Genomic DNA, 16,459 nt, shown 5'->3' on the forward strand with positions numbered 1-16,459 from the left:
AGTTATTCTTGTTTCTGCCAAAGAGCCACTTTACCAGCACTGTAGAGGCCTTCATTCATCAAAACACTCACCATCACACGAGCAGCCATCATTTCGATTCAGAGCAAAGCCACTTCTACAACTGCATGTGTAGCCCCCTGGATTGTTAGAGCAATGGTGGGCACAGCAAGCCTGCTCCAAGCCACACTCGTCAGCATCTACAAGGGCAGAAAAGACAGATCTTACCTATGTAACACATCATGGTTTAGGTTTTTTTAACTTTTCTTGATAAAAACACAAGAGACACAAAATAGTTCCCTTTTGTAAATAACATATATAACTACAATAAACCCCAACATCTACAACTACAACAAACCCAAACGTTTATAACTCAACTGAAGACTTGTTGATTTTCAGCAACTGTTCCTGTTGACTCACCTAGACAGGACTTTTTGTCTATCTGAAGGATGTATCCTTTCCTACAGGAGCAGACGGCTCCTCCATCCTCGTGGCGACAACTGTGGGCACATCCTCCATTGTTGATGGCACAGCTGTCTACTGGCTCCAGTTCTACCCCTACAGAATCAGGCATCCATTAAATCACCAATTGATACAATAATATACTTTATACTAACTTTAATTCACAACAACTTCATTTTGCAATTAACCCGTGATAAACATGGACATTTTTGCTATCAAACCTATTGCAATAATACTAAACAATTACAAGTGACAAGAAATGCTTTGTAGCAAGCAATTTTTGCAATAACTATGCTCTCAAGATTCTTTTAAAATTTCCCTGCAAGTTGATAAATGTTGTTTTAAAGTATACTATAGTCAAAATATATATTGATTCAACAACATAAACTGTATATCTAGAAAACACCAACTGGCACTGAAGATAAAAGATCTCATAGTAGGGGAAAACTGATTTTCGGAACTAAAATTGTAATTGTGTCTTTTACGGTTTCTGTCAATACCTGGCACATGAATCGTCCCTGATAGAGTTTTCCGTACCTCTGTTTTGTTAGCATTAAAAAATAATTATAAAGATTAATATACTGGAGTCAAATCAGACTAAAGCAATGCATACTAAACTCATATCCTTGAGAGATGTACTGGATAAATAGCACATACCATAGACACAAGAGGCTGTGAGAGGTTAGGGAATCCGGGCAGCACAAGAAAAGAGATGGGGATCATTGAGTGAGCATGACAAACGCTATATCTACACAATCACTCAGGATGATGTCAGTTTTGAAATATTACACAAAAATGGGAGCACTTAGTTTGACAAAGTGATGAACATGCACAACCAGATGTTTGAGATTTCTGTAATACAATACATATGCTGACTTGCACTGCAAGTACATGCAAAAAAAATAATAATTGCCTAGTTTTAAAAAGGGATTGTAAATAAAGTTCTTTTTAGTATTTTCATAAAAATGAGCTCATTTAATTGTTGTTCCTGATTCAAGTCTTCATGCACAACTAACTATAGGTTGAACTGAGCATGAGATGAGAGAGGGACATGACTTGGGTACTGACTGTAGCATGACTTCCTGTTGATGCCCAGCTGGAAGCCTGGATGACATCGACACTCGAAAGAACCCTGCGTGTTGGCACACTCCTGACTACAGCCTCCATTGTTGTTCAAGCATTCATTAATATCTTTAAAAAAATTTATTGAAAACATCACTGATAATTTCTCTCATTTACTTAACTTCTCAACTGAGATCTATCAAGCTGATAACAAACATAGCTGACAATCATGGTACCTCATACTATCAAACCAACCTCTACGTACTATGAGTTCATAACTCACCCTCACAGTGCCTCTGGTCAGCTGATAACTTGTATCCACGGTAACATTCACACACTCTGTTACCATTGTTATTGATGCATGTATGTTCACAGTCTCCATTTCTGTTTCTGCAGGGATCAGTCACTAAATAACATACACATAGTTTTAATATAACATACAATATAGTCTAACTCGAAAGATTTGTTCAACATTGAATTTTCTGCAACAAAATTATAGAAATGCAGCCCCATGTACAGTGTTTACAAAATCATTTTATCACTTTATGTGGTTACCATGCTATTTTGTGATTGCTTTTTTTTTAATGCAGTACGGGTGTTTCAGTGTATTGGCGACACTAGCTTAGATAAGGATAGACAACTCTGCTAAACCAAGACATCCCAATATATATATAGTAACTAAGCCATTTTCTCTACTTCAAAGAGTTTTTATTCCAACACTATCAAATACCATATAGGTTCAGATGTATATATAAACCTTTCAGTAATGCAGTACGACTTAACATGCATACTAAGTGTCAGATCCTAACTCTTGTTCTGGTGTATACTTACATTCACAAGTCCGACTATCACTTTTGAGTTGGTAGCCCTCTCTACAGCCACACCTGTAGTGTCCCCGAACGGAGCCCTCCAGACACACCTGTTCACAGTCCCCATTGTTTACTCGGCAAGCCGATTCCACTGAAAAATCATTTATATCAAAAATTCATGCAGTTTTTTTACTATTGTTTAATCATTTTATCAATCTGTTAATTTGTTAAGACATAGTACAATTTTTTTTCCATTAAAAAGAATTAAATACAAAAAATTAAATTCATGATGCCTATTGAAAGTTGAAGTTTTAAATCATCTGAAATATGCAATTCTATAATAGATCATACAAAAATGAAATGATTTTCTTAATATTACTATTTTTTTAACACTGAAAATAACTGAAGAAATGTCTAATGCTTCCTCAGATTAGAGAGCTCCTAATAACACTAAACTTAATCTATGATAGTCAAGACAGAGCTGTCTGAGCGTTTGGAGTTGCCATCCATGGTTAAAATGTACAAGGCATTATTTTACTCCATAAAGTGAGTGCATTCTGCAAGCTTGCACATTTCTAATTGAATGCCACTTCTTTTGACACGTGCCTCACTGTTTGGAGTTTAGCTAATTATACTTGTAAAATCAAAGAAAGATGAAAGTTAGATGTAGATTTGACTCCTTGTTTTTAATTATTTTTAACTTGAATGTCAGGAGCTCTCCACTATACTTTTATTCTTGTTTTCAACATCTGCGTTTTTTTTAGCAGTCATCATTAATCTCCAAAGTGCAGGAATTCCTCTGGGTTTCTCTGATAATGCAACCAAACTAGTTATTCTGATAGAAACCAACATATTGATGTTTGTCATAATTGAAATTTTGTGTATTGTCAATTATGAGGTAACAGATCGTGTGAACTCCTGGAGGTTTAGTTACTCCGTAAGCCAATAGAAATATTGCTCTCTTACTGAAAGCATTTAGACTACATTTCTAGGACACTATAATAAGCAAAGGAGACAGCGAGTAACAATGAATACACAACACGTACTAGAACAGTGATTCATAAATATACATAGGGTAATGGCTAGTCAAGCAGGGAATAACTATGTAAAATAGATGTCTTAACAAGCAAATAAATGGAATGATTCATAAAATGTTACCACAACTGCAATTAAAATCATGCATAGATTTTTAAGAGCAAATAGTTGCATGATAACAATTTTTTTCACCAAATAAAGGTACAAAGATGTAAAAGTGTGAATTTAAGAATGTTATCTAAAACTCCCTTCTTTTATCTATTAATTGTATCTATTTAATATTACAACGTATTTACAACATGTGTAACTTGTTAAATTAATAGAAACCAAAGACAGCAACAACAAAACTAAAGACAGCAACAACAAAAAATAAAATAAACATAGAATTCTAATTTTGTCCTGCTATAAATAAGAAAAGAATTCAGTTCAGAAGAACAACAGACAGAGAGATACCCTGGTAATTCAGAAGTCGCCGAGATTTGAAAACAGAAGCCAAATCTGTTAACTCATCTCTCTTCCTAGTTCTCTGTGCCAATTTTTTGTTAAAATGCTCATCATGCAACTTTTTTTCCTGGTTTCGATTTTCCACTCCTTGTACTAATTTTTGAAAGATATCTCCATTTTTATCAAATTCTCCAACAAAACTGTTAATTGTTTCTAGTTTATTTTTCTCCTTACGCACGATCCCAGCAGCTTGTAAAGGCAATATAAAAGAAGAATCATTAAATTTCTTCCACCAAATTAGCAATCCCTTGGATTTAATTACACCACCGTATCAAAGTCCACCTCGTTTTCACAGGAGATTTTGTTTGCAGTAAAGCTGCTAATAACTTGATGAAAAAAAATTAACAATGCAAGATGTAATTGAAAAAAATTCTTCTGTTCCTTTTATAATTGCACTTTGGAATTTAAAAAATAAAACTGTTTGACAACATTTTACAACAGTGTTTTTGTGATCCTAGCTGAGATTTCTTGTCAATAAAACTAAGACAGTCTCATTAACAAAAAATATCATTCAAGATGGCATATATTGCTTCATGGTATATTCCTGTACAAAATGCTTCCCTTGGCAATAAAATGTATACAGCTGCTGTTATTGTATGTCTTCATAATTGAAATATTTGTTTATGACACATAAAAATTATAATATACAATTGTAAGAAGGCATGTCATATATGCAGGGTAAGCCTATGCTTATCACTGCAATCAAAGCAGTTTGTAGATGAGGGAGATAGTCCAGCTATGTGCCTGGTACAAATTCTGTGGACAGGTACCCCTAGACAGGTGCCCCTACATCTATACCCCATACAACACCGTGACGTGATCCTAACATTTCTTCCACTTTGTGCTTGTGAGCAATACACTGTAACTTTATCTGCTGATCTATATAAATATGTCTTTGTTACAACCATATGGACACCAACAAAAAAAGAAAACCTCTCAGATCCACTAAAATCTAGTTAGTTTAAGTGCTTCCCCTCTACTCCATGCTCCTTTGAGGATTGGTATCACTATGGATTTCATCCTCCCTATCAATTTTCTTTATGGCTGGGAATGGACAGTTTTCAAACTTAAATTGATGAGATTTGCTTCATCTTTTCATACCTAACATAATGCTGAAACATAAATGGGGGATATTACCATAAACAACTATGGCCCTAAAGTGTTAGTGTGGAGAAGTAAGAAAGCACGGGACAGTGAGGATACTTGGACGAGAGCGTGATGTGGTGATTAATGGGGTACCATGAGACCATATACAGAGATTATACATCCTTTATCTTATTCCTCCTTCCACACTGCTAACATAAACACAGTATCCCGTGATATCCTGCAGTTAATAATACAGAAGCTAAGAAGAATTTCTTAATATCCAACTCTTTTTCAATGAAAATATTTTTCATCAAATTGCAAAAAGTCTCTATGTAAATCTCTAAAGTCTTCTGAAGTAGTCTTGTTAATCCTATTTTATTAACAGATTGTTAGTCCTATATGACAATTAACTGAAATGATTTAAAGTAAACATTGTAACAATTGGTCACAACGCTGGGGTCAGAAATCTTACCCTCACAGCTCCGACCGTCTGCCCTGAGCCGGTAGCCTACCGGACAGAGACACTGGTACCCTCCGTGGGTGTTATGACATTCGTGCTGGCATCCCCCTTTTCCATTGTCACATTCATTAATGTCTACAAAGATTTGCAGGAAAATTTTAATTCATTTCAATTATGAAATCTGAAACCAATCACTTTTATTTTCAAGATATTTGAAAGAGACATAAATTCATTGTTCAAAATGCTTTGTTAATGTCAGGAAATAACATGATCAATTTAACATCTACCAGGGGTATTCGAAAGCCGATATCTGTATGAAATTAGTTTAATGAAAGAATAGCTCAGGTTTTAACTCTCTCTCAGATAATTCAACACCTCAATGTAAGTTTCATTAACTTGATTATTTTACTGATAGCGTTCCTGACCTTCAAGAGAAATATCTTCTACTTTCATTCATTTTTCACTTAGCCTTGGATTCATATATATAATCTAATTGTATGTTTATGTAACCATGAAATTAGAGGAATATAAATGGATGAATTACGTAAATTCCTGTTTAATTTGTACAGCTCCTGTGGTCTGTTCAAGAAATGCCTGATCAGCATCATAGTTTCCTCTTAATATTGTAATTACAGTGCAATACAGTATGCAGTTTCAATTTGGCAATTGTTGCAGCCTTTCAGACAGACCTGGTGTTCAAGTATGCTACAGTTGCTGAAAAGTGAACTGTTGAATCACTAAAATTTACAGGGGCCAATTTCTATGGATTGTTAAGGTAATATGGGACACTTCCATGTTCTGACGTATTGTTTATCGAAATAAACAATAAAATGAAATGTAATTATTCTATATCTTCCTCAAAGTGACATTTAAATTTCCTCTGTAGATTCATTTTAGCAATTCCTACAGTCTTTGCAGTCTGTATGCTGCACATGCTGACAATCACCTCTTACCTTCACAAGTCCTTCCGTCCCTGCCCAGCCTAAAGCCCTGCCTACATTTGCACTGAAAGGATCCCATAGTGTTCAGACAGTCCTGGTCACACCCACTGATTCCCTTGGTACATTCATTTACATCTGCAACAAGATAAAAACATACAAAGTACATCCCCAATAGACCTAACCTCACCCTGAAATAACTCAGGTTGTTAACATAAACTAGACTTCATAGAGATGGTGACCTGAAAAATTAAATCAAGACATCAGAATAAGGAGTACCCATGAGGACAAAAAATGCAGTTCATGCTGGACATAATGAATGGGTAAAGCACCATTTCTGACAATATATTTAAACGTTTGGTCTGTGCAACTATTTAACAACCAAAACAAAGACAGCATTAATTGGTAAAATCAAAATAGATAAGAAATTCTGAGATATATGCAAATAAATAATAGTCCCACAGTAGACCTTCATATTTTAAAAAAGTTTATTTGTGAGTTAACCTTGATAGTGTATTGATCATTTATATGATGATCATAGGTTGAAGATCATTAAACACAGCCAAAAATTTGAAACTGCAAAAATTTGAAAGCTGTACACGTACATTTTATATCTTACATCATTACATTTGATTCTCTGAATATTCCAATGCACAAGTTTCCAGACAACCTTGAGGACATTATAATGTAATTTCATGAGTCTTTGACTTAATAACACACTTAGAAGCCAAATCATTCACAAAAATAATATTGGTAAATCAAAATTATTTCCATATACATTTATTACCAAAAATATTTTAACAAAATGAATGATAGGGAAATTCTATGTAACACCTGCATTCTAGGGTGTGGATGAAATTTTGGATCTTAGTAATACATACAGCATGAAGATGATTGAAATAAATGTTGGTGCAAAAAGCAAACTAGATGAGTAAAAATAAAATATGTCTAAACCTGTGGAGAGATTAAATTCTCTGATAAATTTTTTCATTATCTGAAATTGGCTCATCAACAACTTTTACAGTGCTATTTCACACGAATGAAATAAAATATCAACCCAATGCCCCAGCAATCCTATTACATAGGAAAACACAATTCAGTCACTTTAACTGCCTGCTAACAATGTCATCTTGTTGTCTGGAGGGGAATCGGAAGAATACTTGAGAATTAGAGAAAATGAAATCAATCTAAGACAGAATGGTCAATCTTGTGACTAAATAAGATGAGATAAATTGCTGTGAGAGAACTCAACAGGTCTTTCTAGCCATCGCTGTAATAATTACAGCCTTTTGATATTCCTCGCGCCTTATACTTAAATCCCAAGCCGATCATTCGATGTTAATCAGGCATGTGCATTGGCTTTCTTTAACCCTCGATTACACCTCTATATACATCATGACTAAATTGACAGCCAAATCTATGGAAACTGCCAATATGTTGCAAAAACTTGATTCAAAAGCTTTGGAATATAATGGCACATAATTGCCTAAGATTGCCTCCTTAGTCTGAGAAATACTGAGGCATCCTAAGACCCTCCACCATTTGTCTAGGTTTCTCAGAAGTAGTCCCAGAAATGCCATTTGTGAGAAACTTACCAGATTTATCAAGTCAACTCAAATTGAATAACGCTAGATCTTTTTGTTCAATTGCTACTGATTAGGTAAAAACAGCAATTTCCAATGACTTATTGGGATTTTGATGGTGTTTGAAAGCTTGATTGGGTAACTTATAAAGATTGCGTCAGATAAAGACTGCAGAGCTGAAACAATCCAATTTAAGAAATCTTTTGAATGTTTTATTAAATGAGGTTACATCTTGACTATTTCATATATTTTTAAATATCTTAAAATTGTTTGATTTACTAAGGGAATGACTGCCCACAGCTTGTACATGTATATACATGTATTCCTCTAGGTCAAGATGAAATATTTTCAAGATGAATTTCTGTATACAGGGTTATTTTCGCTCTGTGTAATTTAAGCCATTCTACACTTGCAAACAGTTTCATCATGTCTTGAATCTGGCCAGACACAGTATGTTTAAAAAGAAATAATTTGAAAATATTGAAATTTGCCCAGTCTTAAACTTGCCCGCTGACATCAAGGGCGAAAGGGGCGAAAATAAAACAGGGGCGAATATTTCCCTGTACATACAGTATTTTCATTTATCCTGAAACTGCATGTGCAACAATTAGAATACATGTACAATAATAAAATTTCTTTTTAGACTTTGTAGGAAAACTTCATTAATTTTTTCAATGAATTAAATATAGTGTGTTACAAGGTATGGGAGTAATTCTTAAGCTGTATAACATTCAGAGACTGAGAGAGAATGAACTTATTCAAAATTGATAAAATTTAAAATATCACATTAAAAATTGAGCAGAAATATTAAATCCATCAAAATCTCTTTTCTTCACCAAATTTCTAGCATACCTCTTACAATAAACATGTTTTTATCTGTCCTTTTATTCTGGAAAGCTTGATTATTTCATTTGAATATGAGTTAAGTATGGATGTATCCCCATTATCATGACCAATCCATTATATTTGGACACCCTCTCCTGATAACAAAGCTAAAAGTCATTTGTTGTAAAATTGATGAACTTTTGAACTTTAAATCTTTTTAAAAACATCAGATTCTAGATGTTTGCAGATCATCATGGATTTTAATGGATTAGGTGAAATTTAAAAATCATTGAAAAAATGTGAACAATAATCTCTTCCATGCTGTAAATGGCATACACTATGTAAATTATTAATAATGTATTTATAGGAGTACACTATAACCATAATCATTAAGGGAAAGATCTAAAACAAATCATATCCTTTAGTGTACTTTAATAATATGTAAAAGTTTTGCTACTTTTTGCTCCTTGGTTTCAAGGAAACTTGTGGCAAGCTTTATTGAAATTGGCTGGGTGGTTCTTAATGTCAAAAATGTGAAATAAGAATGTAATAAGTAAGATGGCAGATGGACAGACAGCCAACATGGTGATCGAAAAAAAAAGCTCACTTGAAACTTAATATGGTTCAAAGGTTCAAAACAACTAATAAGAGTCTTACTGTTATTTTCAAAATAATATACAGTTAAAATTAAGTTTCCTTCATGGAGTATTATACATATATACAATAAGTTGAGGACCCAATAATTGAAATTTAGTGTCCAGCCGTGATTCCATGGGTTTGAAAAAACAGTACATTTTGCATACTGCCAGTACATATATCACATGTACACCATCCATGAAAATACAGTTGAACTTCGATATTTCATACACTGATATCTTGAAAACAATGGATATGTCGCTGTGATTTGTAAGTCCAAACCACTTATTTTGTTTTACCTTACACGGATATCTCTAAGTTCTTAAACAGTCCCATCTAGTTTGAGATAATGAAGTTTGACTGTACACGTATACGCTCACTACCATATAATACACAAAGAACTGTATGTAAAATCAAGTTACAGTTTCATCATATACCACTTTTACCAGTGTCTAGAGTAGTGGCCTTTAATTAACTATAGAGGGAATTATTGAAGTGTGTATAACACACTTTAAGTATCACTCCCATTTTTATCAGATAGAACCTAATGTTGTCCAGTATGTATGACAACAGGCCGGCAGTAAATCAGACTCATTGATTTAGTCCATTTATAGAACACTTATTGACATTTTCTAGTCTACATTCCTTTTTCTTACTAATTAGATTACAAAACATTGACCCTTGATTTTTCTTGGAAACTTGTAAAGATTCACAGATCTTTTATTCATAGAAAAACTATGATGATTTACACTAAACTACAAATTATTGTAATTTTGAATTTGTTTTGTTGTTTTTACATTATTATGAACAACACAATACATACTGGTACATGTAATAAACATTAAGATTCATTTCAGATCACTGTACGTTTAAGAGCACACTAAAATAATTATCTAATATGTTAGATCCATAAGACATATTTTTATTGTTAAGGGTGTGGGATAGGCACTTAAAATGTTAAGAATTTCTTTTTATTCAATTAAAAAAGTATAGGACACCAACATTTGTGATTTAATGTATTCTTTAAATTCAAACAACAAGACGGTTCACCAATCTTTACCACATTCTAGTCCTTCTCACTCAGGTTACTAATAGCATTGTTTCACTTGTTAAGAGAATGTGATTTTAAGACAGCATGGCTTTGATTGGTTTTAACTACTTTCAACTTATTGAGCATTTTTAAAATAGAATATGTATGATAAACTACTGATTATATCTAAAATATTATTTACTTTTAACCACATCAATTTAATCATCTCAAAGGCTCTAAGTTTACATTAATACCTGTATTCATTTATGTCCAATAACAATACAAGTAAATAAATAGTATATATACATTTTTGGCTGTTGAAATAATTCTTCATCTTGACCTTAAATACATCCCAAAAATATATTAATGAATGCCAACAAAACACCTGTTTGTGTGCTAGCAAGCTGGCACTAAAAGATGATACAGGTCGCAGCTAATGAGCTGACACCTGAAGAGGTGTGAATTCCTCATCTATAGAGGGTGGGGTCAGGACAGCTTCCAGGTATAATAAGGTATCCGCTACTAATCTTTCTTAACTCTGTCTTAAGTATGGTAGAATATCCTCAAGGGGACAGTCCTGCTGTCTAAACACTTAACCCCTTTATATTTACAATGAGTATTCTTTTAATACTGACGCATATAACATTTCTTGACATTTCTAATAATATCAGGCCTAATTTGGCAGTAATATAATAAAGCTGGGGCTAAACAATCGAAGAGTTATCTGATCTTTATCTAGTCACATCCTTTAAATGACCAGTGTATTCACTAAGAATCTTCCAGACAGTTTAAACATGATCTGGTCATGAATTATCTTGGCGAGATTCGGGTGGAAATCTCTTCTGTCACAGACCAATGTCTCGAGATAAAGCCTGCCTCCCACGGCACTGACAGTGCAGAAGCAGAAACCTCATCCCCCCAATCAATATCCCCGCCAGTGATAAATAGCCCCAACACTGTTTCTGTGCAATTACCTAACAAAATAAATTGAAGGAATTCCATAAAAGGTATCAATACTCCATCTATAGAATAGGAATTCCCAATGGAATTGAAGCCTAAAATGCAACGATTTAACTCAAGTAATAGCCTAAAACCACAATGCAAGCACCAAAAAATCTTTAATATAAGACCTTTTGAAAACAAAAAAATCAAACTCTTATGCATTATTAAAAATTATAATTATCAATAAAACATAAACAGCTGCATCTTAGCAAAATGTTAGTTTGCCCTGAAATTTCCATTTGCAGAGAATTTAGCGTAAAAATATCATGATTAAGAATTGTTTATGTTCATGTATATAGCAAAAAAAAAAACACCATTTGTTCTTCTTTCCCTGAAATGAAAAATAACCCTAGAAACTAGAGAGTGAATTGACGAAGTCAAGAATAAATCAAACAAGAGATAAGTTTGTGTGCTGGGACCAGATATACTACTGCTTGTGGTTGAGCAAGTCTTTGATCAGGGTCTCTGAATTGAGTTACTATGGTGACAGCTTGACATGATACTGAGATGACTTAACCTTTAATGACCTTTACATACATAAGAGGTCCATTTTGCAGGCATGACTGTTACAATACAGACATAGAGCTACAGATCAGTGGTACTCATGCATCTACACATTGACCACAGAGGAATGAAACAGATCTTAAAGTATGCTGCTCTCAAATCTTTCTATTTACATGTCCAACATGGCTACTGAGAAGTAACCAAACAACAGACATTTTCTGTACAGATGTATAAAACCAAACTTTTCAAAAAAAATTTCTCATGCTTATCACATGTGTGTAAGTTAAGGCTTTAAAGTTTTTCTCTTACAATGTCTGTAAGCAACGTACTATACTATTCACAGGGCTGAACCATTGAAATATACAAGTATCTTAGGCAGGGAATGCTTGGATTCTCTTGCAAATACGTGTCAAGATCACTTTACTAACTATTGTAGGAAATCATTGTCTGTTTAAATGAATGAACATTTTCCAAGATTGTATCTTTAAAGATATCTATCATACTGAACTTGAGCTAGAACACAAATTTTCCCTGTTGTCTGTTTTAAACAAAGAGTAGTAAACTACACAATCCCTTTGCCAGATCAGTTTATTCTCATCCAAAACAGACCTCAATTGCCTCTTTTATTTTTCTTGACAGTTGTCTAAGGTAAAGCTTTGAGCACAAAAAATTTGAGAGGTTCAAGGAGTCATTTAATATGCAACAGAATGCATGCAATCACAGCTGTTTTGGGGACGATTATAAATTCATATCAACTATTCAAACTTTACAATGCCATGCAGTTTAATCATCTCTAAATGTTGGTAAACTAGAAGACAATTTACATATTACGATACCGCAAAACAAAACTGTCATGATTTAAATTCCATTGTGTTGTTCCTTAGACCAACATGAACAGAGTTTTCATCACCTAAATGACACTATGTCTGCAATGATGTAAGCAAAATGCACCAAACCTCAATTCCAAGGTCTGTTAATTCTAAATTCAAACAGGTTTCGTTCATGTAGATATCTTTTGAAACCACAGAACCCATACAAAATTGATCGTGCCAATTCTATACCATTTTTTAAAACAGTAAATGCATACAGAAGAACATCTACAGAAAAGGTTAAATTGCTTTAACATTTTCAAGAAAACTCTTTTTACAATCCTGTAAATTGTAGAGTCAGAGGGACTAAACGTAATTTCTAATGATAATCTTTCAAATGGAAAACATAACGACTCTTGCAAACCACTTTGAAGCCATGCATCTATAATAACATCTCGATCCAAAGATTTTGTCATGTTGTAGCATCTTAATATATAAATCACTTTTTGAAAGTAACATTTACTATAAAAAAAAATTATCAAATGGTTTTATATAGATTGCAATTTCACATCATTAAATTCTTCTCCATGGTGTAGGTATAATCATGAGTAACCATGAATTGATGGCAATATAAATGGATGGTTTGACTGTCTTCACTCACCATACTGATATCATTTATCTTAAAAATTTATTAAATGGTCTGATATATATAAGATTGCAAATGCAATATCATAAACTCTTCTATCTGGTGTTGGTAAATGTGAATAGATAGTGAATACAAATGGAGTGTTTGACCCGCTTGGACATGTGGGTTCTCTCCTGGTACTCTGGCTTCTTCCCACAACAATGACCCCCTCATGCTAACATCCGTGCCAATGAGAGATACTCATATAAGTTGTAGAACTTGTTTATCATTCGTTGTAAAATAAAGTTCAGTTAAGTTTTTTAGTTTTCTTTTAAAGTGTTTGCCTGTCTTCACTCACCATACTGACAGCGCGACCCCTGGAACCCAGATGGACAGACACATCTCTGGGTGTTTCCATCCACACACCGGCCCCCATTCAAACAGGCTGTCTGGCTGCATTGTCCTGGTAAAGAAAAATAGCACCATTAACGCACATATATATTTTTCATAAAAATTATATACTGAGGAATTTTGGATGACATGTACAAGGTTACTATGAAACTGAAAGATAGGTTTGTAATAGACTAAATTAACATATTGAACACATAAATTCACATCTACTACAAAAAATATATCATGGCATTTATCATAATATTTCATTGTTATTTTTTATTCAGTTCATTAATATTTTTATGAAAATACTTTTACCACACAACAATGAATGCTCATTTATGTTTTAAAAAATTGGACAAATAACCTGAAGTATACTTAAAGTGTTCCTGGTACTTGTACTTTCATTGTTAATTATAACCTTAACAGTAATTCTATGTAAGCAATGTATGATTTCTTCCTCACACAAATCAAAAGACCCTCAGATTTTGCATGAATCATCCCTTCTTAAAAGTGAGCTCGCAGTAACTGATGAAGGGTTTCTCTGATTCACTTATAACCCTATCTGCACCAAAGGTCTCCAATTCTCACTGGAAGCCAGAAGAAAACCAATTTCTCCTGTCCAGAATCTTTTAATATCTACATTATGATGAATTTCATGCCATGTTGCATAATTTTACTTGAGAGATTTCACCCATCAATGCTAGCTTGCAACCCCGGTCTCCATATATCATTCCCAATGCATCAAACACAAAGAGGAATCTGACCCTGCCTACTGATATCTCTGTAATGTAATGGAGACTTACAATTAATGAACACAGACCATGTCATTCTTTGATTGTTCAGTACAAAAGCTTCAACATTCCATTATTAAGACCAAATACTACTCTCTCTCTCTCTCTCTCTCTCTAACCAAAACTAATGCTTTCGATTTGTATAGGCCTCATGAATTTCTACCTGATTTATATGCTCTGTAGTATTAATAAATCATACCAGTAACGGTATTACATATAGGTGCTGTGAATTTTTTTTTTCAGTTTGGGGGATAAAATACCCAATACATAAAAAATAAGATTATAATGAATTGATCCCTCAAAGCTAAAAATTCAACAATGGCATAAAAAGTTCTTAAGTTTCATCATTTGTTGCCTGAGTACTTCAACAAAAACAGACCACAACTTGTCCATAGGAAAGCTAAATCATACGACATAAAATATCTGATGGTATCAATGTGCCGCTTACTGGGGACCATCATTATGGTAATCCTCAACCTAACCCTCGACCTTCAGAAGAGTATCATATGTTCCAGTACAAGAGAAAAATTTGTAAACCATTCAGCTTAGGTGAATTCCAGGAGGTGACTTTTCACTGATAAAGAGTGATTTTTTAAAATTCAACACCTCTTAAGATACCAAAACAAAAGTCAAGAAAGGGTGTAAATCGATCCATTAACGCATGACCATCCAAGGAACGGAGAATGATATTTAGCAAATGTAATGAACTGTCCAGATGTCTGAAAGCTTTGTCTGTTGTTACAGGGATGAGCAGATCATGAGAAATAGATACCACACCCTCATAGGTCTCTATAAAAGTCATTTACCCCTAAAATACTTGTACTAAATATAAATCCATATTCACAAGACAATTTTTAACATAAACTTTGACAGCTTCAAACAGAATTTCTGCCTCATGAAATGCTGGAAATAAAAGCTATAATTATTTGAATAAAATATAAGTTCTTTAAATAAGTACTGAATAATAAAGAAAATTCTGTAAAGGCAGTGCAGTCCCCAAAGAGTCTGCAGCAATGACAGAACTTTGGAATAGTTTCCTGGATGTTCACGTTCTCTGGCATATGATGAAGACAATATAATGTATATCTCCGTACGATGTCACTAGTGTCAGTATATATGTAAATGTAAGGAATTTGTCATGGGGGATTATATTTACATATATTGTTTCACATGTCTTCTCGGTTGATTATCAACATTAATATAAACAGTGTAAGTGAAAATGTTGAAATTCTGTAAACCACCAGGTATCTTGTGCATCTGAAAGCATAAAACTCATTGTCATCGTGTAACAGTAGAATTAAGACCGCCACTAAATCATACTAAAGTGTGACATTAATTTTTGTAAGCATCAACTTTAAAGGAAATGGAGAGAGGTTTATGGCCAGTAAAAATATAAAATAAAGTAGTAAACATTAGCTATACTCAGACCTGTATCCTGTACTGGTTCATCTAATATGTTTTACGGTGCTACCGTTCTGGCGAGCGCAGCAAGAATTACACATACCTTGCATCATTGTCAACTTATAGTTTTATTTAGGTATCAACGAACGTCGAAATTTTTTTGAGAGTATTGCTCTACAATGAGTATGCCAAAGGTACTTATTTCAATGGTCATGATACATACAGCGCAACGCCCTACCCAGAGAGAGAGAGAGAGAGAGAGAGAGAGAGAGAGAGAGAGAGAGAGAGAGAGAGAGAGCCCGTTACCTGTTTGTAGGTGTGTAATTTCCCACTTTTAAATTTAATGGTCTGACTATATGCAATATCTACATAATTTTTTTACCTGTTTATTGTTTCATTTTATTCCTTTTTATTTAGTTCAAAATGTCCTATTGTTAATTTCCTCCCTACTCACATACTTACCTGCCTACTGTACATGCATGCACAATTAGCTTAAAAATGGATCGA

The 16,459-nt window shown here is 33.7% G+C and overlaps 1 protein-coding gene across 12 annotated transcripts in view; it reads right to left on the reverse strand.

Moving 5' to 3' along the window:
* LOC128187385 (multiple epidermal growth factor-like domains protein 6) overlaps positions 1–16,459 on the reverse strand; it is a 44,257-nt gene that overhangs the window by 15,461 nt on the left and 12,337 nt on the right. For 10 of the 12 annotated variants that reach the window (XM_052857822.1, XM_052857824.1, XM_052857825.1 and 7 more), the window contains 10 exons: positions 13,726–13,830; positions 6,369–6,491; positions 5,428–5,550; positions 2,353–2,481; positions 1,805–1,927; positions 1,528–1,650; positions 1,117–1,131; positions 960–998; positions 418–555; positions 72–197 (listed from right to left, as the gene is read on the reverse strand). In XM_052857822.1, coding sequence (XP_052713782.1) covers positions 72–197; positions 418–555; positions 960–998; positions 1,117–1,131; positions 1,528–1,650; positions 1,805–1,927; positions 2,353–2,481; positions 5,428–5,550; positions 6,369–6,491; positions 13,726–13,830 — 1,044 coding nt within the window. The remainder of the gene's footprint in view (positions 1–71; positions 198–417; positions 556–959; positions 999–1,116; positions 1,132–1,527; positions 1,651–1,804; positions 1,928–2,352; positions 2,482–5,427; positions 5,551–6,368; positions 6,492–13,725; positions 13,831–16,459) is intronic. The other 2 variants (XM_052857827.1, XM_052857821.1) reach the window with 1 other exon arrangement.

This window comes from Crassostrea angulata, chromosome 6 (assembly GCF_025612915.1).
Source record: "Crassostrea angulata isolate pt1a10 chromosome 6, ASM2561291v2, whole genome shotgun sequence".
NCBI lineage: Eukaryota > Metazoa > Mollusca > Bivalvia > Ostreida > Ostreidae > Magallana > Magallana angulata.